General features: G+C 44.0%; 2 protein-coding genes across 4 annotated transcripts; both read right to left on the minus strand.

Moving 5' to 3' along the window:
• Nucleotides 1-913: 913 nt before the first annotated feature.
• On the minus strand, nucleotides 914-18220 carry LOC135912309 (zinc finger protein 674-like). The gene is made up of 4 exons (XM_070520971.1): nucleotides 17747-18220; nucleotides 4036-4102; nucleotides 3256-3399; nucleotides 914-1632 (listed from the first exon to the last, which is right to left on the minus strand). Exons 1-4 carry the CDS (start codon nucleotides 18080-18082, stop codon nucleotides 1235-1237), a joined length of 945 nt encoding a protein of 314 aa, XP_070377072.1. The 5' UTR covers nucleotides 18083-18220; the 3' UTR covers nucleotides 914-1234.
• A 1388-nt stretch (nucleotides 18221-19608) lies between these two features.
• LOC139061126 (zinc finger protein 84-like) lies at nucleotides 19609-25842 on the minus strand. 3 transcript variants are annotated; one of them, XM_070540712.1, is made up of 3 exons: nucleotides 24524-25365; nucleotides 23673-23758; nucleotides 19609-20517 (listed from the first exon to the last, which is right to left on the minus strand). In XM_070540712.1, the coding sequence occupies exons 1-3, from the start codon at nucleotides 24628-24630 to the stop codon at nucleotides 20123-20125; spliced, it is 588 nt and encodes a 195-aa protein (XP_070396813.1). In that variant the 5' UTR covers nucleotides 24631-25365; the 3' UTR covers nucleotides 19609-20122. The 3 variants fall into 3 exon arrangements, 1 of the variants encoding a protein (XP_070396813.1); XR_011515191.1 differs by lacking the exon at nucleotides 24524-25365 and adding an exon at nucleotides 25496-25842 and having other exon boundaries at nucleotides 20466-20517; XR_011515192.1 differs by lacking the exon at nucleotides 24524-25365 and adding an exon at nucleotides 25375-25842 and having other exon boundaries at nucleotides 20468-20517.
• Nucleotides 25843-26946: the final 1104 nt, after the last annotated feature.

Below are 26946 nucleotides of genomic sequence, written 5' to 3' on the forward strand. Positions count from 1 at the left end.
TGTGGCCAGAAATTTTGCCAGCAACGCACCTTTTAGATGCACATTGTGCAACTTAAACTCAGCACCCCACAATGCTTTTAAAAGCATGCTTCTGCCTTCCTACGCAGAGTAGCCACATTTACATGAATGCAACATTGGTGCACCACATCGCATTTCTAGCGGATTGCATTCATGTAAACAGAGGTAATGTGCTAGAAAGGTGCATCGCATTAATGCACCATGCAAGTGTAAATTTAAGGGTGCAAGCCACGCATGTGGTGCTGCATTTTCATGAGAGTTAATGCTCTACATGTAAACGACATCACATTGCCTTTCCCAAATGCGCTTGGAAATGCGGCGCGCGACTGTCGCATTCATGTACACGCCACTTGTGACTGTGAAAAGCAGGAAGTGAACAATATTGCAGGCAAAAATAAATCACAAGCACTACCTCAAATACTGTCATCCACCCATAGTGTGTCAAGTGTGACTGCTATTTACTGTGCATAAACATGACAGCGAAATTGTCATTCATTACACTTTGATAAGTAACTCTCAAGACTTACATTTGCTCTGGGGAAGAATGGCAGCAGGCAAAAAAAAAATAATCCAAGGACAGAGATTAATTGGGCATATACGGGGCAAACCTTTAAACGCCACCACGTAGCACAGCAGAGTAAATATTGATATGAACATCAAGGCAGTCCTTCAACACCATCTCAGCAATGCTGACTTGCAGATGCAGATGGATGTAATGCAGAATTCTCATATGTAATCTGTATTATGATCTGGATTAGTAAGTCACACTAGTCCATAACAGCAATGCAACTCATACCAAGAGATGAGCCTTGCTGAGCCAGAAAACATGCAAAAATATTGGGCGGGTGGCATCACCACACTGAAGTTTGCCATGACATCATGGATTTCGATGGTGTCTGCTCTAGCCTAGTTAAACCTTTATTGGCAAAGACAGCGTACACTGTATTCTAAAAGAGATCAAATGAACGTAACAAGCATCAATGGCTTCCATGGAGCAACAACAGCCAAAATACAAGAAAATACATTGAAATCCGTGATGTCACATTGACCTACCGGTGACAGGGTTTTGCCACGAAATTCAAGAATTGGAAGGTCATTGTTCACTTTTGCTTTTGTCAATAAACCTCTTTCCATGAAATTAAAGATAAAGTTTTGAAGGAGTACATCATCAATCTAAACTGATTTACCATTGCTCTCTAGTGTCTCTTCAAGCCCTTCAAGGAGCAGCGGTCCCTTTTGGATGCCTGCGGAGTTCGTGGTACCTGCAGGGCAACTTGCGTGCAAAGGCCATGGGACAAAAGCGGCACTGATACGGTCTCTCCCCCGTGTGTGTCCGCACGTGGTGCACAAGGGTTGCCTTCTGTGTGAAGGCCCGGGGACACAGGTGGCACTGAAACGGCCTCTCGCCAGTGTGTATGCGAAGGTGTGCGTTCAGGTTGCCACGTGTTGCAAAGGACTTGTTGCAGTAGCGGCAAAGGTGCAGCTCGAGGTCCACATTTTCAGAGGGGCACAGGTCGGCCCGACTATCTTCAGCAAGTGGGAAATATTGTCCCACTCGTTTGACAGAGAAGTCATCTACACGCTCTTGGGCACTGTGCTGCCGTCTGGTGATGCCTGCAAGACATACAATGCAATTTAGTGCAAGAACTACACTCTGTGGAAAGCGCAGTTGGCACTCTAGTGTGCTGTTTAGCACTTTGTGTGCTGCACTTAAGGAAATATGTAATCGTTAATTAATTGAGAGTACTCCACAAAGGGTTTGTGCTCAGGGAAATTTTAAAGAAGAAAGTATGTGCTATTGCCCCATCTACCCCTCTCTAATGTAGTATTTGTGAGTTTTCTACCAATTTTCTGACGGTGATATATGGGTTATTATGGTGCAAGGGCCAGGGATGGCGAAATAGCACCAGTTTTGCCAAATTTGATGTTCACAGGCAGCAGGTACACATCTGCCAGCTAACAGAGTTCAAGTTATAATAAGGACGAACTGAAAGTTTGATGAAAGCCCATGGTGCGCTAGAAGAAGCTGTACATCAATTGTGCCAGCTTTCTTGTCTCCAATCTGTCACCACGATTATCCTTCTTAACACTTTTACCCAACAAAAACTAGCATAGTTATTTCTATGCAGCAGAGAGCAATGGCAATTTTTAAAGTTTTTAAATGTTGCACATCATGTCAGTACACATGACAAGAGCTTGTTCTTTCATTGCTAACCCTATGCCCAAGATCTGTATCAATACGACAGTCAAATATCAAAGCAAGAATTAGTACTATGTGAAAAACACTAACGAGCAGGTTTTGTGAGCTTGCACACACATACATACAAAAGCACACACAGAGACAGACAGGTTGCACAGCTTTGGAAGAATACACAAACCAACACCACTTCATCTGAGCAACAAGTTTTCTCTTGGAAGGGCTCTGCCACACATAATGAAGACATTAAATCAATGGTACTAGTTGTTCGGTTGCGATGATGGAACATTTTTGGCTGGGTATCATGCACACATACACACAGCAGAGAACATATCTTACTCAAACTGATGCACCTCTTCCTGAGCTTCCTAATGAATTGGCTACCATTCACTGCTGACAATATAGCATCATATAATGTTACCAGCTCCTGAGGGCCTCAGTGTCCAAAACATCACAAACAAGAGCCACCAAAGCAAGTGCAGCGGTATATAAAAAAAAAATAATCTCACAACAGGCCAAATACCAATTAATTTTACTGACCAATCGTGATGTGACTCAATGGCACCAAATTGCACCATACTTGTGGGATTCACAGACAAACTACTGACAGTGGAATTCAGTGCCATATACTGATCCACATCAAGACAAGTCAGTGCAATAAACCAGAAATTACATGTATCATGTGAACTTACTTTAAGCAACGAAAACAAGGACAAAATTGTGTTCATAAGTCGACAGAATGTGGAAAGTTGTGTTCACAAAGCTAGTCATGACCACTTTAGATGTGCTGGAAAGTGAATAATGCACTGCACAGCACGGAAGACACGTGACGAATAAGTTGTGGGGATGACACACCGCCTCCGCCTGTTTGTCTTATGTCACAATACTGTTTGTTGACACCCTATTGTCGTTTGCCCCACGTTTTCCACACTACACAGTGAATTACACCTTTGCCAACAGGTCCAAATATCTGCCTGTGAAGAATGAGAAAGAAGGAATCCAACAAAAAAGATGCGTTGGAGTTATGCCTTATATCTTACACTGACAAAGTTCCATAGCTTTCAATATTACGGCAGTGGCAAAAGTACTATAATGCCTCAAGTGTGGTGAACTACTTTGCTGCCTGTGAAGAATGAGAAAAAAGGAATACAACAAAAAAGAAGTGTTGGAGTTATGCTTCATATCTTACACTGACAAAGTTCCATAGCTTTCAATATTACGGCAGAGGCAAAAGTACTATAATGCCTCAAGTGTGGTGAACTACATTGCTGCCTGTGAAGAATGAGAAAAAAGGAATACAACAAAAAAGAAGTGTTGGAGTTATGCTTCATATCTTACACTGACAAAGTTCCATAGCTTTCAATATTACGGCAGTGGCAAAAGTACTATAATGCCTCAAGTGTGGTGAACAACTTTGCTGTTAAACATTTCAAAAGTGTGGGTGTTCTTCATCAAAGTTCTCAATCGTGTGTGGTATGACCGATCAGTGGGAGCCAAAAACTCTACCTCTAAGGCGCAGTATTAATTATCAGATGGCCTGTGGTGGACAGCAAGATGGCAATGTTATACATGAAGAGTTTTCCTATGCCAACTGCAAGTATACTCAACGAATTTTTTTTACTGGCACGATGCCTACTTAACTTCACAGACCAGGCCCAGGCGCAAATTTCAATGCATTGGCACAAACGTGAACCCAAACCGAAAGAGTAAGTGCAAAGCACTGAAGACACTGGGCCTGTTCATCTGCACAACCAAAATACATAAAGGATTTTGCTTAAATGTTGAATTTCTTGCTTGGAAGTTGTCTTCCTTGTGCTGGCCTGTGAAATAGCTGTGGGATCTACAAAAGATGAGAGCACGAAGCACACAAACTTCAACAGAAGAGAACTGCAACAAAGATGGATGGCACTATTAAGCATTGCAGACACTGGGCTTGTTCATCTGCACAACCAAAATACATAAAGGATTTTGCTTAAATGTTGAATTTCTTGCTTGGAAGTTGTCTTCCTTGTGCTGGCCTGTGAAATAGCTGTGGGATCTGCAAAAGATGAGAGCACGAAGCACACAAACTTCAACAGAAGAGAACTGCAATAAAGATGGATGGCACATGCACCATTGAATATTATAATGCACTTTATTAACCTCTTAAAGGCCAACTGCAACAGAATTTCGGACTATGTAAAAAGCTTAGTTTAAAGTAGAGTAGTTACAGAGGAGCATCCATATAAAATTTTGCTAGCAGCAGTGTCATAAAAAGCTAGCAAAAGTAGGCATACTTAATAACGAAATCGAAAAGAAAAAAACACATTCCACCATTACCGTTCGCCAGAAGTGACGCATGACCTAAAATGTACGGCTCTCCAGCATGACGTCAAGAGATTATGCAGCATCCACCACTGTCTACCTGTGGCGCACTGTAATCTCTTGGAGGCAACATGCTGTGACTTGTATCATAACTGCTAATTACCAGGTGCTGCTTAGAGGCAACCATTGATTAGACAATTATGCAATAAACAGCCCTGCAGCTTTACCAAGATAGCATCAGTAGTACTTACTACTCATTTTTAATCAATTTCGCAAAAGTGAAATTTCGTTGCAATTGGCTTTTAAATTCTCAACTCACCATGGTAATTCATTGGTTATTCCGCAGCTAAGCCCGATATCATCAATTCAATTCCTGGCTCCTGCAGCCCCATTCCAATGGTGGAAACTACAAAAATTCTCAGGCAAATAAAAACTAATCTGCAGTCTTCCACTCAGATGTCTTTGACAACCCCAATATTGCTGTGGAACATTAAACCTGTTAAAGGTCAATGAGACATGCTTAACTCCTGAGCCCTTTTCAAAAGAAATCCCCCCAGTTGTCTTTTTACACTTCGTCTTTGTTGTATATTGTACATACTTGAAAACTATAACGTAGACAAGCTTTGTATTTCTTAGCCATCCCAAATATGTAAAGCTAGTTGTGTAAAACAGGCTCTTCAGCACATTTAGGTTTTACATCTGACAAGAAAATTACTGTAAAATACAAAATATAGTAGTATGCATAGGGTGGAAGGGCAGTAGGACCTAATTCAAATGCACTTGCTGAAATTGGTCTGTATCTGGCAGAGAAAGCAAGACCCCACCCCCTGCCACCCCTCAGTTGAAACAAGATGAACTCATCCTTGTCAATACTGGTAGTTTTATGACAATAACACTTAAGGCCTGGGGGTTCTGCAGAGTGCTACGTTTTTGCTTTCCATAGAAGTGTACAGCTGCACAAACGTGGAAGCTGTTCTAGATTCTGCACGATACACTTGAAGCCAAGTGCAGTTAAAGATCCTGCATATGCTTTAAAGCAACATATTCAGGGACTTTACGAGCAGCCACTCAGTGATACCCTAGAATTAATGCTTCATCTTGGATGGGTGCAGCACAAACGCACGAGACTCACGTTGTGTGCTTCACAACTTGAAGCAGATTTGGAGGCAAATGTTGTGCTATGTCACCCAAGTTACTGTTTGCTCCACTCTTGTAAGTATTTCAAGGACCTCAATGATTTAAGCTCCAGTGAAGTGGGACAATTAATTCAATGACAAGGAAAAAAAAAAAACTGGTATAGAGGCATTGTTGTGTCCAACTTCATGTACAGTCTTGCACTGTCTCTCATTTATCCAATGAACCTGGAATACTGAGACAGCCCACGGTAAGCTACAGCAGTATGCAATGCATGTGCACACTGACACATCAAACTCAATTTGCATGATAGGACAGCACAAGCGCACAACTCAAGGCAAGGTTGTGAAGCAAAACAGTCGCAAAGAAAGTGAGCTTCTTGCAGTGCACTCAAATGCTATGCATTTAATGTACGGACTGTAAGAATACATTTTCCATGGAGCCTCCTCACTTCTGTTCTCTAAAAAATAGCATTCACTGCAGTGAATTAAGAACAGTCTACCTTTACTGTACTTAGTCAAGTTGTTCAAAAGACTGTGCTGTACATCACAAGTGCTCGAACAAACTTTGCTGGCACTGGTGGACGTCGTTTGGCTTAGTGCACAGCAGTGGAGTGTACTACACTGTCTTTGAGTCAGCAGTGTCAGTGCAAAATCAGGCATGCAACAATGAAGACTCATGTTTATCATGGTGTTGCTGCTGCAAACAATCAGCACCTGTTAAAAAGAGAGAGAGAGAGAGAGAGACTGATTCATGAGATTGAAAGAGATTGAGAGATTGAACCCTTCTAATATATATATATATATATATATATATATATATATATATATATATATAGAAGGGTTGAATAAGTGTACCTTTTTAGCAAAATAAGAGGAACAGGGAAGGGCTGCCAAGAACTCAAGCTAAACACTAATATGGCAGTCACATATAGTCACAGAAAATCACAGCACATCGAGAACTGCAGCCAATTTCATGATATCCTAGAGTATGCACTGATTCACAGGGCACCAATTAATGTTGCCATGTGAGAAAAATATACCATGGGTGTCCTGGTAGTGGTAACCCTAAGCAATGAAGCCATTTGTTCAAAGTTATTCTCTTGTTGCTGCATTTTGAGCGCTCCCACAGCACATGCAACTAGTTGGGTCTAATGTGGCATTCAGTACAATTTGAGAATGGACAGTGCCGGAAGGATGCCAATTGAATGTGCGAGCGCTGTTGGTACGCAGCCAAAACCATGTAGAACTCTCCAAGTGGTTCAAACTTCCTGTAACCAACACCAGCTTCTCTGCCAAGAGGACTGGTGATAGGGACACAAAATGGCCATGGATCATGCATCAGAGCTCTCCAGGGTCATCAGGTGCAGTTGTGATGTCGGCTGATAAGAATGCTCAGGCCTAGCAACACTGTCGACCCACTCATTGCTACTATTGTAACATGGGTGATGGCACCCTCTGAAAGGCGACATTTTTTTTCCAGCCTGAAGGAGTCACTTTGGTTTCATAAGAGTAAAGAACATTGTTTTGTCAGCGGGCTTTTGAAGGCATTGCACAACAGCTTTGAAGTCAATGATTATATCACTCTGGAGACATTGTCTGTGCAGATACGGGAGTTCAGTGCTGTGCTAATTGCGATGATTTCTGTTTGTGAGGATGATACAAAATACTTCACGCAATCAGCCCATTCTTTGCTGGTATCAAACATATAAAGAGCTGTCGTCATGCTACGATGCTGTCTGTTGACCGAGCTATTTGTACAGACCCTCAAATGGTATGGGTAATGCTGTCTAAGCAGTTTTCAGCTCAACTTGTATGACTGCTGGGGTTAGAGTTCTTTTCAGGCACACGAGGGGTGTTGAATTCAGGCAAGCAAAACCGGTCTTCTGCCATGGTCAACTACTTGTAGGAGATAACCGTTTGTTTTGCTTCCCATCTAAGATGTGATATCCCAAACACACTGGAGGAAAAACGCGCACAGCGTGCCACGGAAGCTCCAGCGTGACATTTTTCTCATGCCACAGGAGGAATCAGTACTGTACCAATGTTTTGTGGCTTGCCACGTGCCCCAGGTTAATGGGAGTTCCATAATGTCATTCCAGCACACACGTCCCTTCAGTGACGTGTGCTCGTTCGTGCTTGTTTTGACTGTCATGGTTTGCAATTGTTTTTACAATGATAGTCTAAACTGTGACGTTCTGATGGAAATGTCTTTGTAGACAGTAGGCCATATTGGATTGTATATGACAAGACGGACCCTGACTACAAGGACGTGGAGGCGACACACAGTACTTCGTTTTCCTTCTCTTTTGAATGTGGCGACACCGCAACAAAAAGGAGCACACCAATGTGATTGTGATCACAGTGGCAACGATGTCGATCGTCGTCATCGCCTCGGATGGAGAATGTAAACGCAGCACCGATCTATCATTAGATGAAGAAAAAAAGCACACATCTCGCACCTACACGCAGAGTAAGAAAAAAGGAGGCAAGATTTTCATGGTTTCACATGACTGCCACGGAGGTAAACTGCCAGTCGGCGTGGCCGCACTGCAATGTTTTATCAACGGCGATGCACCCCGTGCGTTTTTCCTCCAGTGTGGCTGGGGCTTGACAGTGCCTGACATGCAGCCATAGAAACTTCACAGTTTCAACAGCATTAGCAGGTTTGGTGCTGTATGTGAACTCCTCGAACAGTGTTATACAAGTGGGTGAGACATGTTGGCATGATGCAGCAGGCAAAGTTACTCCTGCTAGGCAGAAGGAAGAGCGCTGTGGAACCAAGCTCTGGAATGTTGGCCGTGTTCCAGAGGGACAGGCAACACGTGGCAACCCTCCCAGAACGGCTGTTTCCCACAGCTGCCGACAGGTGACCCAAGATTATGCTAGCGCCACCTTCACAGCAGCTAGCTTCTCCATAGACTAGGAAACTTCGCATTTGAAAGCAAAGCTTTCTTTGTGGACCCTCCCAGACTTTTCTGACCATGGCTACTGGGGGCTGCTGCCGTTTTGTTGAGTAGCTCACACTGTAAAATAAATTTAATTGCATGCCCAATGTTGGGATCAAGCAGCTTGATGCTCTAACCATTAGGCCACAATCGAGCGTATAACTTACGTCGTGCTGACTAGCTCTTTAAGATGACCGCCGCTTGTCGCACATTGCGCAGCATAGGTGCGCCCGAACACGACTGAGTGCCAGTTTCCATTACACCTAAGATGCAGCAATGAATAGGCAAATTTATAGCATTTGGTTAGCTGCTCCATAAAAAGTTAGCTTCACATTGATTCCAAGCAGAGCTCTGGAGTAGGGCCTTTCATTCCATTCCCACTCCATTCCGGAGTGTAAATCTCCGTAATTTCACTACCTATAACTCCTTGTAATGGTGAGAATTCTGCCATTCCTTCCTGGAACTGCTGAGCTAAACCATTCTATTCCTCCAATTCCAGTAAGTGAAGCACTTTCTTTTTAATTGTTTACTACTTGCATGCTGCGTGCCTGGTAACAGAAAACATATTTGTGAATTTTCAATATTACGAACAATAATATATACATTTTACACAGTAACAAACACGCTTTGTGGCCTGTTATGTCTGCAATGTGTTGCAGCCTGTGACCTAACATGTACTGTTTTAAAAAGTATTGTAAGGCGATTCATAACCACATTGCACACCGTGATATAAGCAAGACTTGCCATCTAAATGAAATAGACCACTTCAAAAATGTATAATTCATCCAAAACTATGTTTATTCGATTAAGGTACAAAATAATTTTACATTGTTGTGCAGTGTATTCAGCCAAACTGTCTGTCAATTTGACGACTAGCATAGAAGCAAAATGCATTTATACATCTCGCAGGGTGCCTTTTTTAATTTATTTCGCATTTACTGGCATATTAGCAGGCACCGCTAGTTCCAGCATACCTCTCCAACTGCCTGTTATCACTCCTTATGGATATTCGACTGCAGGCGAAAAACATGGTGCCTGTTCCAATTCAGAGTCAACTTGAACAGGTTGCAACACAAGAATGTATGGCCTGCATCCTTGTGTTGTAGATCGAGCATGCTTTCTCTACATCAAATCATTCTTGACAACGAAGAGTTGCTGTCTTTACATGCACTTCTACCTTGCAATGGAAAAGGGTTTCCAAGTCCTCAAAAGTGCAGAATGTGTAGAATACTGCAATGTTTGAAATTACCACTGCAGATGTAGACAAATATAGGTAGATGCCGAAACATCCATTGAGTAAAAATTTAGAAACGTAATAAATTGGACAAGTCTAGCTTATTCTAATTAGCAAATTTACTGGTTTAGCGGTCCTACTTAATGTCACCATTTACTGCTCCAGGACAACTTGCCCATTCCATTCCACCTCCATTCCGGGTGCTTGAAAATGTAGAACGATTCTATAATCATTAGAACTCTGGAATTGCCAATCCGTAATGATTCTAATATGTGCGTTGGATCTGCATAATTTTTATTTCTTAAAAGCAAGGCAAGTAACTTGCCAAGTGTTACACTGAATGATCTGGACCACAAAATGCAATCTTTTTACAAACTTTCGCTAAGAATAGAGGCCAAATCATTTTTCTGCAATTTTAAGCGAAAAACACAAGCCCCTGTATGTATCAAGGCTAAGGCAATGTGGCGCTTCTAGGGACAGGCTTGCTGGCACGCACTATAGCGAGCATTCGTGAAGTTGTGATAGCAGCGTTATTACAGCTTCCAGAGATCTTCAGTTGGATGTCATGAACACCAGCGCTTTGCCCGCAGGAGGAGTCGAGATGGCCATCTGCACCTGCAAGCTGTCAATTTTCTGCACACTGCCTAAAGATGTATACGAGGGGCGCATTGTTTCTTGGCGCATCGAGCTTAACCTTGGCAGTTGGCTTCTTGCTTGCATAAGTCTATTTGTCCACTCGAGCATCTGAACTAGTGTTCCTTATTTATCTCAGTCTCGTTCTTTGTTTTTGTAGCGCCATTGGTATTCACGTGAGTCTGTTTATCCATCTTTATGGCTGTCAGTAGTAGCTCCTGCCGATTCTTTTGACCCTTCCACAAAAGCTCTTGCATGCTTAGAGACAGCTTTTAGACTCTGCAACCTTTGAACAAAGCCATATGGGCTTCCGCGCAGTTTGGTCATTTCGCAGGGGTTTCTAGTCGGCACTTTTTTGAAGTCATGCTCCCCGACGCACTTCGCACATCCAGTGAGGTTACAGCAATACTCCATGACATGTCTCATTCTTTGGCATTTGAAGCACATCGGTGCGGGTTCAAAGAACTTACTCACCTCGTACCTTATAAATCCCAGATTCACGACTGCAAGTTGTTCACTGTTCAGATGGAAAGTCAGAACAACTCTAGCTGTCTGTTGCACTGGCGTGAATATCGTCGTTGCTGTCCCTTAAATGCGTTATGAGGTTGCACGATCCCTCGGGGATCCGGGTACCCCAGAAACTCTTGGTTTGAACACCGCTTTAGCAATGATAATGCACCTGTTCTTTCGATAGGCGAGCGGAATGAAGAACTTAACGGCGACATCACATAGGCTGTAACATTTGAATAGCCGGATCATTGCGTCTTGCAACGGGACCTAGTAAACGGCCTCCGCGTGCGCTGTGGAACGATCACCTTGGCGCTGAGGAGGATGGTTTCATCTTCTGCAGTTGCTGACAGTCTTGACGGTTGGATAAGGACAGGGACCCCTGTCGTGCAGATTCATGATGGTGATATTCTTTTTTTTTTAACGTTGCCGGCTGCATTTTCGATATCCACGCAGTTATTTGCGTCGGTATTTTGTCACCGGTGTCATACTGGGCACTTTCGATTGCGATCGAGCTTGATCTGGATACAATTTTTCAATCGCGATTGGCTCCTTTGCCCAGGCTGAGGAGAGGATCGAGTCAATCGCGATCGAGAAATTCAATCCGGATCTGCTCGATCGGGATCGAAAGTGGCCCGTGTGCTCGTCGTCGGCGTCCTTACGATGCGATCCACGTCGGACAGTCTCGCTTGATGCGACAGGGACAGACTTGCTTACAGAGTTCATCAGTTGTGCAGGGGCTTGCCCCAGCGTGGGGAACGACGCGGGACGAGGCGCTCAGTAGCTTCCCGGTGAACGCAGTTGACTGTCGCCAAGAAGACGCATCTGCGCGCGAAGGCTGCTACGAAGGGACTCGGCAGAGTAGAGAAATAAAATAAAAATATATACACATATTTCGCTGTGCTCGGCAGGGGACTTCGGACGGCACATCTGTTAGACAGCTGCACAAGCGCAAACTCCACAACGAAAGTAAAAGCATTGAAGAAATGCAACTTAAGTCGAAGCACATGCTTGACTTGATTTCGCCTGGCGTTAACGTGCCCAAAGACGCTCACTGCGTCTCCTTCGGCGCGTTCCCGATAGGCGTCACTCAAATCAAGTCAAGCATGGGCTTCAACTTATATATATTTCTGCATACGGGGAACCGGTAAACTCCAAACTCGTTATTGGTCCCGCTAATCACGATGGGGCTTCCCCATGCTTCCCTGGGCAGAAATCAAGAAGGGAAAAAAATTTTAAAGCTCGGATTAAAGTGGAAAAGAAAAAAAGAAAAAGCGCGCAGCTAAAATTCACGTGACCGAATGCAGGCATGTGACGTAAGGCGCGGGTGTTTCAACAAGTCGCAGTATCGACCGAAAAGCGAAGCACCGATTGTGACAGCAAATTATAGTAGTTTTATAGGCCGTATAAATTTGTAAATACAGACATACGAACTAAATTAACACGCATTCTGTGAGGCGCGCACAAGCAAACATGAACATACCTCGCTTGATGGCCGCGGAAAATCGCTGTCAAGGCGCTGTCAAAAAATTGGAGGACGCTTAAGCTTCGCCTTCAAGAGTGGAACGCGACAGCGTTCCTGTCGACCCGCCAAGGGGTGTAAGACAATGAGCCACAGGGCAGCCATCACTTACGAGGCGCCCTGCATCGGACGCGGTGAGCGTCGAGCCATATGGTCGAGCAACGCGGCGTGCGGCGCAGCAACGAAACGTGCGCCTGTGCAAGCGGAATGAACCAAAGAACTCGGTATCTCGGAGGGGGAAATGATGCACGCCAGCCAAACGTTGTGATCGGCACGGGCAGAGAGATACACAGATGGTGATCTAAAGAAAGGAAGGACGCTTGATTCTGCAGAGGGAGCAAGGCGAAGCGGTGTCAGGGGAGAGAGCGTCCGGGAGCGACCCGCCTCGCACAGCTCCAATGCGCGCGTGGCGCGCCATCTGTCGGGGCAGCGCCGTACATGGAGAGGAGGGGGTCTTCTGTGTTTGCCGCATGATGGCTCTGCGTGTGCGGAAAGCGCAGAAGAAATGCAGCGGAAACGCACTTCGCTACTCGTGTAATTGCGACTTCTGTAAGTTACATGTTCATAATCACCGATATACACCGCAGTATAACTTTCCATGGCTCGTTTCGAAGGCAACACCGCAGTCACTAGAGGCGCGTTTGTACCGCTTGGAAGCATCGAACTCGTAGCCATTGTCTTACACCCGCCAAGGGGTGTAAGACAATGGGCTACGGCACAGCGACTACGCGCCCCGCATCGGACGCGGTGAGCGTCGAGCAACGCAGCGTTCGGCGCGGCAAGGAAAGGTGCGCCTGAGCAAGCGACGCACGCCTGAGCCTTAGAAACAGCTCGTTTCTAAGGCAACACCGCATTCACTAGAGGCGCTTTTGTACCGCTTTGAAGCATCGAACTCGTGGCTGAGTTCAATAAAGAAAAAAAAAAACTCGTGGCTGAGTGGTAGCGCCTCCGTCTCACACTCCGGAGACCCTGGTTCGATTGCCACCCAGCCCATCTTGGAAGTTGCTTTTTATTTATGAAGTGCCTGCCGTGATTTATCGCTCACGGCCAACGCCACGGACGCCGACGACACAGGCTTTTCTGCAACACGAGCTCCTTAACGCTATTGCGTTAAAACGCTGGAGCAAGGAAGCAGCAGCGAGTGAATTGACCTTCTTGCTGCGTCTCGCATAAACGCTAACTAAGCCGCGAAAACACAGCTCTCGGCGGACTCTGTCCCCGTCGCAGATGGCTTTCAAGATACAGCGGCCCGCCGGGCGCGGACAGCCGCCTGGAGTAGAACAGAAAGCGCCCTCCGGCCCTATCAAATTGGCCCTATCCTCCCCCGGAGCCTTGAGCGCGACTGAAGACGGCGCGCATCCTCCCCGCTTTCCTCTCTTGCGTGCGTGAGATCGAGACGCGATTGCCAACTCATTCTCGCACGCTTTCACTCGCACACACAGCATACAGCACGCGGCGACGATTTTATCGGCCTTGGACTTTATACGGAACCTCACGGCGACGCCGACGACATAAATGCGCCTGGAGTGTCTATATAATTGCTGTCGCAATAATGCACAACAGACTACGAACTTGTTCTGTAAAAGCACTGCCTGCAAAGTGGCTTGAAAAACCAAGTCACATATTGTTCTGCCACGCAGAGCTAAGTGGCATAAATCACTCTACATGCATTGGTAATGCTGCTGTGTATGTAGGCTTTTTTAATTGGTGCCTTTGCATTTGGTGAGAGCGCTCATGCACATAAGAAGCACACGAGCGTAAGACACAGCATGCGTAGAGGCCAGTTTTTGCTCTGGCTTCCAAGCCACCGAAGTTTGGTGTGGGGTTAAGCAGGCAGAAAGCAAGCAGGCAAGGAGCTGAGGTATTTATCTTGTAGTCGTGGCACTGCCATGGTCCCTGAGATTTTCTCCAGTGCGACCAATCTATTCAGTAGCTGTATGCATGTTGCTCTAGGCCTAGCACACCCGTACAGTAGTTTCGTGAGTGAGCAATCACGTTTCACGAGATTAATCAGGCTTCCCAAGTTTACAGTACGGGCAATGAGCGAAAGGCAGCCAGGAATTGTTTTTTCGGGAGGCATGTATTTGACTGAGAACAAGAAAAAGGGGCGTAGTTATACTATAGTGCTCACTCATATGTTCAAGGTTTATGAAGCAAATACAGGGGCCTTGAAGATGTGGATAAACATTCCCAATCGTCTGGGCATGCAGCACGGAAAAGTGGTAGGTATTTGCGATCGTTCCTCTTAACAAAGTCAAAGCTGTTTTATTTGTCCACAATTACATGTTGACAGTTGCAAATATGAACCTATAGCATATATATAAAGAAAAGGCCAAATTGTTTCCGATGTGACACTTAGCAAAATATATTGCCAAATTTTGAAGTTCAAGATATAAATAAATAAATAAATAAATAAATAAATAAATAAATATAAATATATATATATATATATATATATATATATATATATATATATATATATATATATATATATATATATATATATATATATATATATAGAGAGAGAGAGAGAGAGAGAGAGAGAGAGAGAGAGAGAGAGAGAGAAAATAGCAATAACAGATCAGTGCATTTGCCGATACATTGCTACAAATACAACAGCGCAAGAACACAAAAATTAATGCATCCAACTGGAAATTATACAAGGAACAAAATAATTGGTTCTCCTGAAGCACGTAGTTCTAAATGCACATAGATACGAAAGAGAAATGTTCATGGAATAAATGAAATGAAAATTAAATGGATCCCATGCACTAGGGCAGGCGTTCCCAAACTGGATGCTGTGGAACCCAGGGGTTCAAAAAGCGACATTTTAGAGTTCAGCAAGAGGCCAAAACAAATCAAACCCCATCCCCTCTTAGGTGGATTTTTAGATTAGAGTTGCTATTGAGTAATTAAAACCCCCACATCTGCACTTAGGATGTTCACTCAATTAATTGTTCACTTGATTCATTGCAACAGTCATCGTGAGGCCGTGGATAAATACATAGTTGAAAAAAGAAGTAGGGAGGAGGGGGGGTGAATTTCTGCAGCACCCTGTGAAGGAAGGTGGGGTTCCCCGAGGCCAGAAACTTTGAGAACCCTTGCACTGGGGATTCAATTTAAGGTAAGCTTTCATTGGTGCTGGGAATGAATACTGTTCTTGTTTATCAAACAATTAGCGAGTATAGACCACTTGACAACGTTACACATTTTAATAAGAAAAAAAATATACAACTCTCACTCGACGTAGACTTCTGACACTCCACCACAGCCAGAAGTGTCCAACACAAACCACAGTCTATCAAATATATTACACATTGAACCGAATTAATCTGGCACGAAAAATTTCTCAAAGTACTTGTTTGCAACCGTAAATTACAGTCCTGTTTTACTGCTGTTTCATCACTGTGTATCGACGCCACCCAGCTTCACCTTTTGAGCAAGAGTTCGCTCATGCTCCAAGTCATTCTTTACTGCTTGTTGATACTTATCCATTTCACGTTTCTGGGCGAGATGTTCATTGCACTCCTCAGAGATGATTGGTTCTATTCAACATTTATCTACTTTGCATTTATGAACAAGCTTGCGCTTGAGTTCCAACCATGTTTCGCTGTATGTCGAGGACGTTCCTGCTCTACTTAGCACTTTTTCTGAACGTCTGTCTCCTCCATAGAGTTTCATACAATAAATACTAGAGGGTACTCTGGCGCTAGGGTTTACAGAGCTGCAAGCAGGGCGCTTCAACCAGTGTGGGAATGATGGTTAGTACATAGATTTGCCTAAACTTCATCCTTCTGGCTTCAAATGGCTTTGTGACTTTCTAAACTGATCATTTTCATCAGAGTACAGCATTATAAATAATTAGATAATCATTAATAAAATTGACAGACGGCTGAATTTAGACACAGGACCTCTAGCACAGAAGCCCGACATTGAAGCGATTATGCCATAGACGCATGAATCAATAAGCCGCATAGATTACCCTTACGAATTTCTTGCAGGCAAGCAAACCAGCGCATTGAATCGCTTGGCACATTTAGATTTTGGCCATCTCGACAGGCTGAACCACTGCAATTAGCAGCGATTATGCATTTTACAGAGCCTTCAGCATTTAGAAAAGTCTAGATTGCTTTGATATTTAGGACAATGAAGGCAGATAAAGCATCGAAAACAAAGCCACAAGAACATCTGAATCTACAAGCAGAAAGACCATACAAATTCATGTTCTACCCACCATGCCCATGGTCGCTGAACGATTGCAGCACCCGAGCTCCCTCTAGTAACTATTGTAGGAAACTCTATGATTTCCTACACACCGAGTACATGCTTCAGGCTAATTTAGTTTGTGTTAAAGTTCACACCTGATACCCCTGGTTCTCCTGGGCCACTTCGATTTGCAGTATCTCCGGGACCAGCCCATCCTGCAAGACTGTAGCCAGCAGCCACAAAGTGAACAAGAATCCACAAGCACAAAGATCATACAAATCCATGTATTACCCACCATGCCCATGGTCGCTGAATGATTGCAGCACCCAAGCTCCCTCTAGTAACTATTGTAGTAAACTCTATGGTTTCCTCCATGCCAAGTAGATGCTTCAGGCCAATTTAGTTTTTGTTAAAGCTCACACCTGATACCCCTGGTTCTCCTGGGCCACTTCGATTTGCAGTATCTCCGGGACCAGCCCACCCTGCAAGACTGTAGCCCGCAGCCACGAAGTGAACGAAAGAAGCAAAGAAACCTTCGCTTAAAAAGCAATACTTTGTTCAACCAAGCCCACTAGCCAGCCAGCAAAGCTAAATGGCCCATGAGATCGAGTTGTGACCTTTTGCGACCCATCCTGAAGGACAAAAGCTACCAACTGCAAATTGGGGGGGGAAAGACAAAATGCTTTATAATGGTGGACCTGAGCATTCCTATTCTATATTCTAGCCTACGGCTATAGTATACGAGTGGCACTTACATGAATAAACCTGAGGTCATATTTTCCAAGTACTCTATTAATTTTTCATTCTTTTCCTCTTATGTCGATAGACCTCTCAGCCATGCCACTGTCATCATGACGTCAGCCACTGATCACATCCATTCAAGCTCACTGTCACTCACTATCATTCACACCTGAGAAATGAGTTAATGAGTCTAAGGGAGTTCGCTAATAAATGTGTCAGCCCGTTGCTTTTCTAGCCCTAACCAACTGAGTGGTGCGGCAAAGCCCCTGCACTTGATGGCGCAGCATCTAAAGCACGTCATGCGTGAGTCATTTCATGATTCTGCAGCAGCAGTTTGTGTTCGAACACCATCAGGCAAAAGCGACATTGAAATTGCTTCTTGTCCATGTGCGTTCGCATGTGACTAACAAGGTTTATCTTCTGCGTGAAGGCCATGGGGCAGAGGTGGCAGTGGAAAGGTCTCTCGCCAGTGTGGATGCGTAGGTGCGCAACCAGGTTGCCTTTCTGCATGAAGGCCTTGCCACAGTAGTCGCACTTATGCGGGCGCTCGCCCGTGTGTATTCTTTGGTGATTCTGCATGCTCGAGTGATAAGCTGTGGTGTAGCCGCACTCGAGACATCGCCGCAAACGTCTTCCCATGTGCTTGCCTTGAAGAGACTGTGGTCGGCCAGGGTGGCGATCCACAGCGACAGAGTCTGCACAAATTGAAATAGCACATTCTCAACTATAAAAAAACAGGCAAATGAGGGGGAAGACAGGGAGGTTTGCCACTATATAGCGCAGCTGGCCACTCAGTACTGGGATAAGGGGATGTTGATAGTGAAACATGAGGGACAAAATTATGAAAAGAAAGAAGCTTGCGTGTAAAGATGCACAACTCTTGTAGCCTGTTAGAGTCCACAATTGAGTCAGTAAGAAGAGCAGAAACACATTCAAGGCCCTCTGAGCTGATAACAGTCTGGACCAGTGTATCAGAATCAATTTCTTCGATTGGCACAATTCTAAAGTGTTTAGCATGGTCAAGATCTTCACACTGTAGTAAGGGCAACCACAGAGGATGTAGCCCAATTTTCTCACTGAAGCAGCAGATATCACAAGCAGTGCAAGAAGCCCACACAGAGAACAGCTCCCCATGCCAATGAGAGTGTTAGCTCGCTACTCCAAGGCATTTGACTGTGAATATGAAATAAGGCATTCTCGCCAAACTTATCCCTGTTATATGGCAAGCATGTGCGAGCAACAAGATTAAGGCCTGCACTGTGACATGGAGGAAAGTCATATGTGAAATAGACGACTAATTAGTATTACAGAGAAGCTTGCTTTGCCTACACTGCAAGGGTTCGAGTGGCTACTGGTGGCTGTTGGGTCGGTAAATATCTCAGCAGATATATTTGTGCATATGTACACAAGGCTGGTGTATGCGCCGATTGCTAGTCGTGTATGCTGACCAACAATGTAGTGCAACTATGTGCACTTCTTTATTGTGTAATAAAAACACTGAATTCATACGTAAAATCTGAACTTATAAAGTAGGCCTATATGTACTACCAAACTGCACACATCTCTTAATCAAAATTGGCATTATACTCAACGGATTCTTCAATTACCTTGATAATCCAAGATTTAAGCATTCGTTATGTGCCACTGGGTTTGTGCCCACTCTTGGTCAGTCCTTTATGATGCATACGTTCCACATGACAGGGGAGGTGTAGAGCCATTAACTGTATTCACCTTTATGTGAATGTGTGACACGCAAGATCATTATAATTAACAGCTTTAGTTGATTTACTCAGTACTCTTAAGTAATACAACTTTACATCCCATGCCCTCTTTCATTTTTCATTTTTATTCTCTTGCATATTTTGCCTACTACAATATTAATCCACTGGGTAAGTGCTTCGTGTGAGAACATTGTTACGGCCGTAACTGGCATTGTCAGAGCGTATGGCTGTTGCACTTACTCATCATAGTACCGAAGCAGATCACGTGTTTGTGCTAGATATGAAAGCCATCGACATTTACCTTGACACTTCATACTTTACTACTCACAGACCTCTTTTCACTGTTCTACATACACCATCATCCCAATAAGAATCACCCATGGAATCATGCGATGACACACCCCTAGTCATAAGCCACTTGTTGTTCACCAACCGACTCAAATGTTCATGACCAAATGAGTCAAAATTTATTTTAACTAATACTGTATAAAATTATAATGTTGCACAAGACCTTTAAAACACACATTGAAACATGACCACACCAGCCCACATATAGCATAATATAGTCACCGCCAATAAAGAAAGCTTTGCTTCACATAAATTCCAACATATGAGTTGGATCTGCATAATTATTTTTAGTCAACAATTGCAGAAGACGTGCACGCTTGAACCTCTCTTGCCAATACTTGTCGCACAGCCCCTGTGTCAAAGAAAGTACCCTAAGGTGTGTTTGCGACTTCAGAGCAGACACACCGATTATAGCCACTCTTGAGTGCAAACCAGGTTTCCTTTCATATTGGAGCTCACTGTTGTGCATCTCTTTATGTATATGCAAACACTGCCCTTCTGCAAAGTCTGACAATGTCATAGCAACTGAACACAAGCCAAGACACCTGTTTTGCTAAGATTTCCTATAAGGTTCATCACTAGCAAATGTCAGCCACATTTGGCAAGCCCTTCAATAAGTAGCGGTTCCTTTCAAGTGCTTGCGGATCTCGTGGTCCTTGCGCTCCAACTTGCGTACAAATGCCTTCAGACAGAAGCGGCACTGGAAAGGTCTCTCCCCTGTGTGTGTCCGCACGTGATGCACGAGGGTCACCTTCTGCGTGAAAGCCCGAGGGCACAGATGGCACTGAAATGGTCTCTCGCCAGTGTGGATGCGGAGGTGAGTCTTCAGGTTGCCACGTGCATTGAAGGACTTGCTGCAGTAGTTGCAAACGTATGACTCGTTGACATGCACGTTTTCGGAGGGGCACAGGTCACTGCCCGTAGTTTCTGCGAGCTGTGTTCCCCCTTTGTTGGCAGGTGAGTTGTGCACACACTGATGAGCACTGCGCTGCCGTCTGGAGGTGCCTGCAAGACAGACAGTGTACTTCAATGCAAGAGCTACGCTCTGTGGAAAGTTCAACGGTGCAATTTGCATTTATTACATTTCCACACCTACAACTCTCCCACATTTTCAGGAAAGTTCACGATTTTGGGCTTATTCTAAGATTTTACGAGTGTCTTGTCAAATCTTCAGAAAAGTGTTCGTGAGAATTTGTTACTCGTCGGTACCCAATTATTCCCTTAGTATCCAACCATTTCCTTGGAAGTCTACTAACGGTAGAGGGACACTGGAGGGGTACTTGCTCCGAGCACGTTTATTCAGATGAGTTCCTCAGGTGGGTGAAATTGGCAATAACAATGTCACCGAAAAATTCAGTGATCTAAATACAGCGTTGCGTGTTAGTTTGTGTGTTTCAAGTTTGCTTATGTGCTGCGGTTAAAAGGAATCATAGTTAATGGTATCCCACAATGTGTGTGGTAACCCAGAAAGGTGTGTGCTCCAGGCAAAACTACAAAAAAGAAAGTATGTGCCATTTCCCCACTTCGTCCGTATCCGGTGTTGTGTGTGCAGGATTCTTACTCATTTTAATGCTCACAGGTTGACAGTTATGCATCAGCAAGCTAACGGTGAATGCAATTGCTAACAACAGTGAATGCATAGGTTTGGCAGCAGCACACACTACACTCTATTTCATGCACAAGGCAATGGTTCAAAGATTAGAGAGACTTCTCTCACTGTCTGCATCCAAAAAGTAATGCATACCATATGATGGAAATTTATTAGGTATATGCCATGTAATTCAATGTAAAATGAAGCCTTGTACCTTTATGCTGCAAAATAAGACATATGTATTACACGAAAGGAATCGGAGATATAAAGCTATTTACCACAAAATGAGCGGAGTAATATGTTCCTGGCAATCAGTGGCCACAGCACATCCTTTGAGCTCACGACTAAAATATAGTATGTCGCCTACTAGAACGACAAAAATGCACAATATGTGATTTGACATAAAGTTGCATAAAGAAGTTGTAGTTGTGATATCTGAAGCAGTTGCTTTATGCAAAATGCTGCAGATCAAGAACAGCACCGCAAAACGCACGGAGTGAGACTTGCCTAGAGTGGATGCTGGTAATGCATTGCTAAAGCCAAGAGTGCAAAGACAACAAAAACATGCACAGACATGAACACCATGGCACACTCCAAAATGCCGTGGTGTTCATGCCTGTCCGTGTTAGGCACAGGTAGCGTGCCTAACTGCACACTACCAGTGCAGCTTCTGTGTGCGTGAAACAGAGGATATGCTAGAAAACATTGCACATTGATCCTACATACTTCGTTGTCTCTAAATGCTCATCCCCATGACTACTGTTATTCTCAATAACAACTTTATGCACCAGAAACTAGAGCAATTATTTGTATACAGAGGTCAGCAATAGCAGCATACTTTTGAAACTTTGCAGATCACACTGGTAAACATGACAATAACGTGTTCTAGTGCTAGCCACGCACCAAATAACTGCATGGATATGAGAGTCGCATATAAAAGAAGAATCAGTACATTTAAAAGAAACTGCTGTCGAGTGACGTTGAATAAAGTGTCGTGGAGACAAGCATTTCTTTCATCAGTCAAGCTTATGTGCTCCAGTAGCTTTCTACTGCTTGCTAAAACTGCAGAGATGGCTGTCCACGCACCCACACACAAACACACACGCAGACAGAGTATGTACACAACTTTGGAGGCATACACAAAAGAATATCATTGTATCCGAGCAACTAATTTTCTCTTGAAGGGCTCTGCAACACATTTTGAAAACAGTAAATGAATTATACTAGTTATTAGGTTGAGTAGTGATGAACATTTTTGCTGCACAAATGTTAATTATTAAACCTATGCACAAGGCAGAGAGCATAAAATATTGCTAAAAGTTTGCACACTTGTCCCTGAGTAATTAACCATAATTGACCGTTGACAATGTGGCATCATGGAACATTACCAGCTCCTGGAGGCTAAGTCTTTGAAAACATTACTAATATGGGTATCACAGTCAAAACGCTAACAGAAGGAATCAGTGCCATTCATCATCAAGCCGATTCAGTGAAATTAGCCAAAATTGCACCCATCACATGGAAATACCTTAAACAATGGGAACTTGGAAAATATTTTGCCATATGTTAAAGGAATATGGCAAGTTGTATCCACTAATCAGCTGTGATCACTTTAGATACACTGAAAAGTGAATAATTCACTCTACAGTGTGCAATACACAGGACGAATAAATAGAGGAGACGGACAGGCTCACTCATCCCCCAGCCTCTGCCTGGTTGTTCCATGTCACAATGCTGTTTGTTGACACCCTCTTCTTCTTTGTCCCATGTTTTAATGCACTCTTGTCAATGCAAGACCAGTTTCAAACCTAACCAAAAATATAAACCAATCCCAAAGGTAATCTATAAATATGTGGGCTGTTCCCGTGGAGATGTACCATCGAGTATGTGCCCTTCAGTGAACCTCTTTGACACCAACTTGGGCATGTGACACTGGGTATGTGCAGACATTGCTGCGTAACCACTAGATGGTACAGCATTGACAGAGGAGTCCGGCTGCAGTACATGCCTCATGCATGATGCATTTCAGCTATTTGCAGTTGGATAGTTGCCATGAATAAGTTCTGCTAGGAATTTCTCCACATGGCATAGTGAATTATGCCTTACCAACAGGCCGAAGTATCTACCATTGAGGAAAGGGAAAGGAGGCATCATCCAACAAAAAGAGTTGTGCTGCATATCCCACACTAGAAGTTTCATAGCTTTCAGTAATGTAGTGGTAGAAGTACGGGCAGTGCCTCAAGTATCATGAAATACTTTGTTGTTTAAGACTTCAGTGCGAGTGCTTTATATCAAAGTCCAGAATTCTGAATGGTACCATCGCCGGACTGCAAACCATGCGCCGATGCACTTCAGGTGCACTATGAACTATTGCCAGGCGACAGGTCTGTAGTAGACTGCAAGGTGGCAATTCTGTCTATCTAGAGGCTCTCTATGCCAGTAGCAAGTTGATCAAAATTTTTTTTGTTCACTAGCATGGAGCCTCTCAAGGAGCAAATTTCACAATCAGGTTACAAACTTGAATCCAGAACAAGGCATTGCAGCCAGCAAACTTGTTCAGTTACACTACCAAGATCTAAAGTTGTTTCTCTAAATGTTGAATTTGCTTCATTATTGTAGTCTTCCTTCTGCTGGCCTGTGGAATCACAGCAGCATCTGCAAAACAGAAGGGCATGAAGCATACACATTTCAGCAGGAGAGAACTGCAATAAAAATGGATGGCAAATGCAACATTGGTTAACATACTTTATGCTGACCTCCAAAATCTCGAACCGACCACCGTGGCTATTTTGCTAAACATTCACTGTGATCAAGCTAGTTGGTATGGATCCATGAACTTAGCACAAAAGCAATGCAGGCACTTTTCCTGTGCAGTTGTCTATCTTTCCGTCCTCTTGTGCCATACGAAGTTGTAGCTATTCTGCTTCTGAGCACAAGGTCATGCGTGCGATACCCGACGGCCAAAAACACATTTGAAAAGGCAAAACGTACAAATATGCATGTGTTCTTATACCTAGGCACACATAATAAAACTTCCACGTAAACAGGTTGTTTTTGATAGCCATAGTGTTGCCTTGGGGCATTAAACCTGACGGAAATCAAATGCTCCCACTTAACTCCCTAACCCTTTCCAGAGAGAAATGCTGAAAAATTTCCAAATAATTTCTGGCCTCTCTATAGAACACAGATGTTTTAAGGTATACTGTTGCAAAGCCTAGTTTTTCTCACCCAATATATTTAAAACTTATTCTATAAAAGATGCTTTCTTTCAACATGCAAGTTTCGCATCTGGCAAGAAGATTAATATAAAATACAAAACAATAAGCACAAGGTGGAGGCACAGTGTGACCTAATACAACCTCACATGCAGAGATTAGCTTGCATCTGGCAAACAAAGCAAAACCTGAAAATGTTGCCTACTCCTCTTCAGAGTTCCAAGGGCAAAGCTTTCCGAAATGTGCTGTTGAATATCTAGCAAGTTTTGCTTTGCTGGGGAAGTGTCCGAGCTGGTCAAACGTGGAAGCCATTTCAAATTACACAAAATACACCGGAAGCCAAGTGCATTTTAAGTTCGTATGCGTTGAGTTTAAGAGCAGTTACTAAGTAGCATGTAAGCATTAATGATTGATATGTAGGGTTTGCAACACAAGAATAACAAACTCGTCATATGCTTAACAACCTGATGCAGCATTAGGGGAAATGTTGCACTGTACAGAGCTCCCGATTGCTGCATTGTTATTAACATTTGAGAGATCTCGAGGATTTAGGCTCCACAGCGATGAACCAGTTAATTCACACTGACAATTTAAAAAATGGCAAAAAGGTGTCTGTGTCAAACTTCGTGTTAGGTCTCGCATTGTTTTTTTTCTTTGTTATCCAAGGAACCTAGTTTCCAGGCGCAGCCAAAGATGCAGACCACCGTGTGCGCCTTTTCCTATCGATGACTTCACGGTCTCTACTAAACAATGCTCATGCCGCCACATCGCGTTCATTTGCATAATGGGACAGCAGGGGTGCGATATAGTAATGATGCCGTTTTCGATGCTATTCCTTTTCGCGCTTCCTCAGTGGGCAGAGCGACGGTTCGCCCGCGTTGATGGTATCAACCGGCCGCGAACGGTGGATGCGGCATAAAATCCAGCGGGAGAGATCGCTGCACTACCAGCAATAAGTTTGTGAAGGCAAGCGAAGAAATTTCTTCGCCCCACACTTCCGTGCGATGCATTTAAATACAATGGCTGCAAGAATACATTTTCCATTGTGCCCCCTACCTTCTGCTCTCTAAAAAACCAGCACGCGCCAATTCTACAAGACGCTTTATCAGATGACAGCACTGATTCAAGAGTATTTGACAAGGTCGAATAGCATTCACTGCGGTGAATCAAGCACAACCTTTACTGCACTTAGTCAAGTTGTTGAAAAGACTGCTTCTGCTCATCACAAATACGCGAACAAGCTCTGCCGGCTTAGGTCGTCGTCGGTCGGCTGAGTGCACAACAGTAGACTGGTACGAATTTCTTTTTGAGTCACGAAGAGTATCCAGTGCCCAGCGCAAAGCAACGTTGGCGCAAAGGGCACAACTCTCACGTAAATACCGGGCATGCAATAACAAAGACTGATGATGATCGCGCTGTTGTATCATGCTGTTATAAAGAACACCCTTGTAACGCTTGTAGCACAGAACACCCACAACATGCCTACTGTTTGTAAACAGCATAGGTGAACAGTTTATCTGCCCAAAATTGTCAAACGAGTTCTCGCTGCTGCTAATCACGATGGAGCTTTCCTAGACATGTCAGCAAACAAGTGTGAAAAATAATCGGATCGGTGGAATACACATTGCGGAAGGTGGTTTTTGGCGCGCACTTGAGGCCGATTGAAGAGGTATAAAGGGTGTATAGAAGTAAAGCAGGAACCATGCGATAACAACGAACAAAGTGAATGGCCTAATCAACATTCACGTGATCAAACGTAGAATCATGACGTAGCGCGGGTGTTTTGAAAACAAGCGAGGCGCAGAAGAGCGCAACAATGTTCTTTATTCTATGGCGCAACCTTGCTCCGTCAATGTACTGTCATAAATATTGCCTGCGAAGCGGTCGGAACTACAAAGTCGTTTGTAGTTGCACTGCTGCGTAAAGCTAACTAAATAACATTAATGGCTCTACATGTGTTTAAAGTTGTTGTGTAGTGTGCGTAGGATGCCTTTAGCGAATGGCGATAGCGGTCGCACATCCAACACGCGAGCGAAGTACGACACACGTACGTACAGAGTTCACTTCTTAAGCGATGGCTTTCTTTGGCAATTCCCCCCACTTTGCGATTTGTACATGCATGTATGATATGTCTGGCTTCGCGTACAGCGATTTCCACATTGCGTGGGATCTTCATAATTTTGATTGCGATAGCAATTACATATATGGAAACTCCAAATCGTTTGCCGTCGCCGTGATGTTCTAAGTGCAAGGAGCATAAATGGCCTGCCAAAGCGTGAGGTTGAGCCGAGAAAGACAATGGCTTGATGCGCGCAGTCTTCACGTCCAATGGTAGCGGTCACGTGATTGAGTGCGCGCGTCTCCTCTCCGAATGCTGAAGGCAGTCTGCGGCAGGTGAAAAGTTAAGGCCGAGCCAAGATGGCTGGTAGCTCCCTCCTCGTTATGGTGAATGCGCATTGTCAATCCCCTCATGCCTAGTGCTGGAGATCACATTATCAGAGCTTCGGATATGCGGCCGGCACAGTTGATATAATTAATCGAGCAGCAGCATGGAGCGTTGACTTCTCGCTGCCAGCACTACTCATTATGCCAGCATAGTGACAGTGAGCACTGTTTGACGGAGGTCTG

The sequence above is a fragment of the Dermacentor albipictus genome, chromosome 6 (assembly GCF_038994185.2).
Source record: "Dermacentor albipictus isolate Rhodes 1998 colony chromosome 6, USDA_Dalb.pri_finalv2, whole genome shotgun sequence".
Taxonomy (NCBI): domain Eukaryota; kingdom Metazoa; phylum Arthropoda; class Arachnida; order Ixodida; family Ixodidae; genus Dermacentor; species Dermacentor albipictus.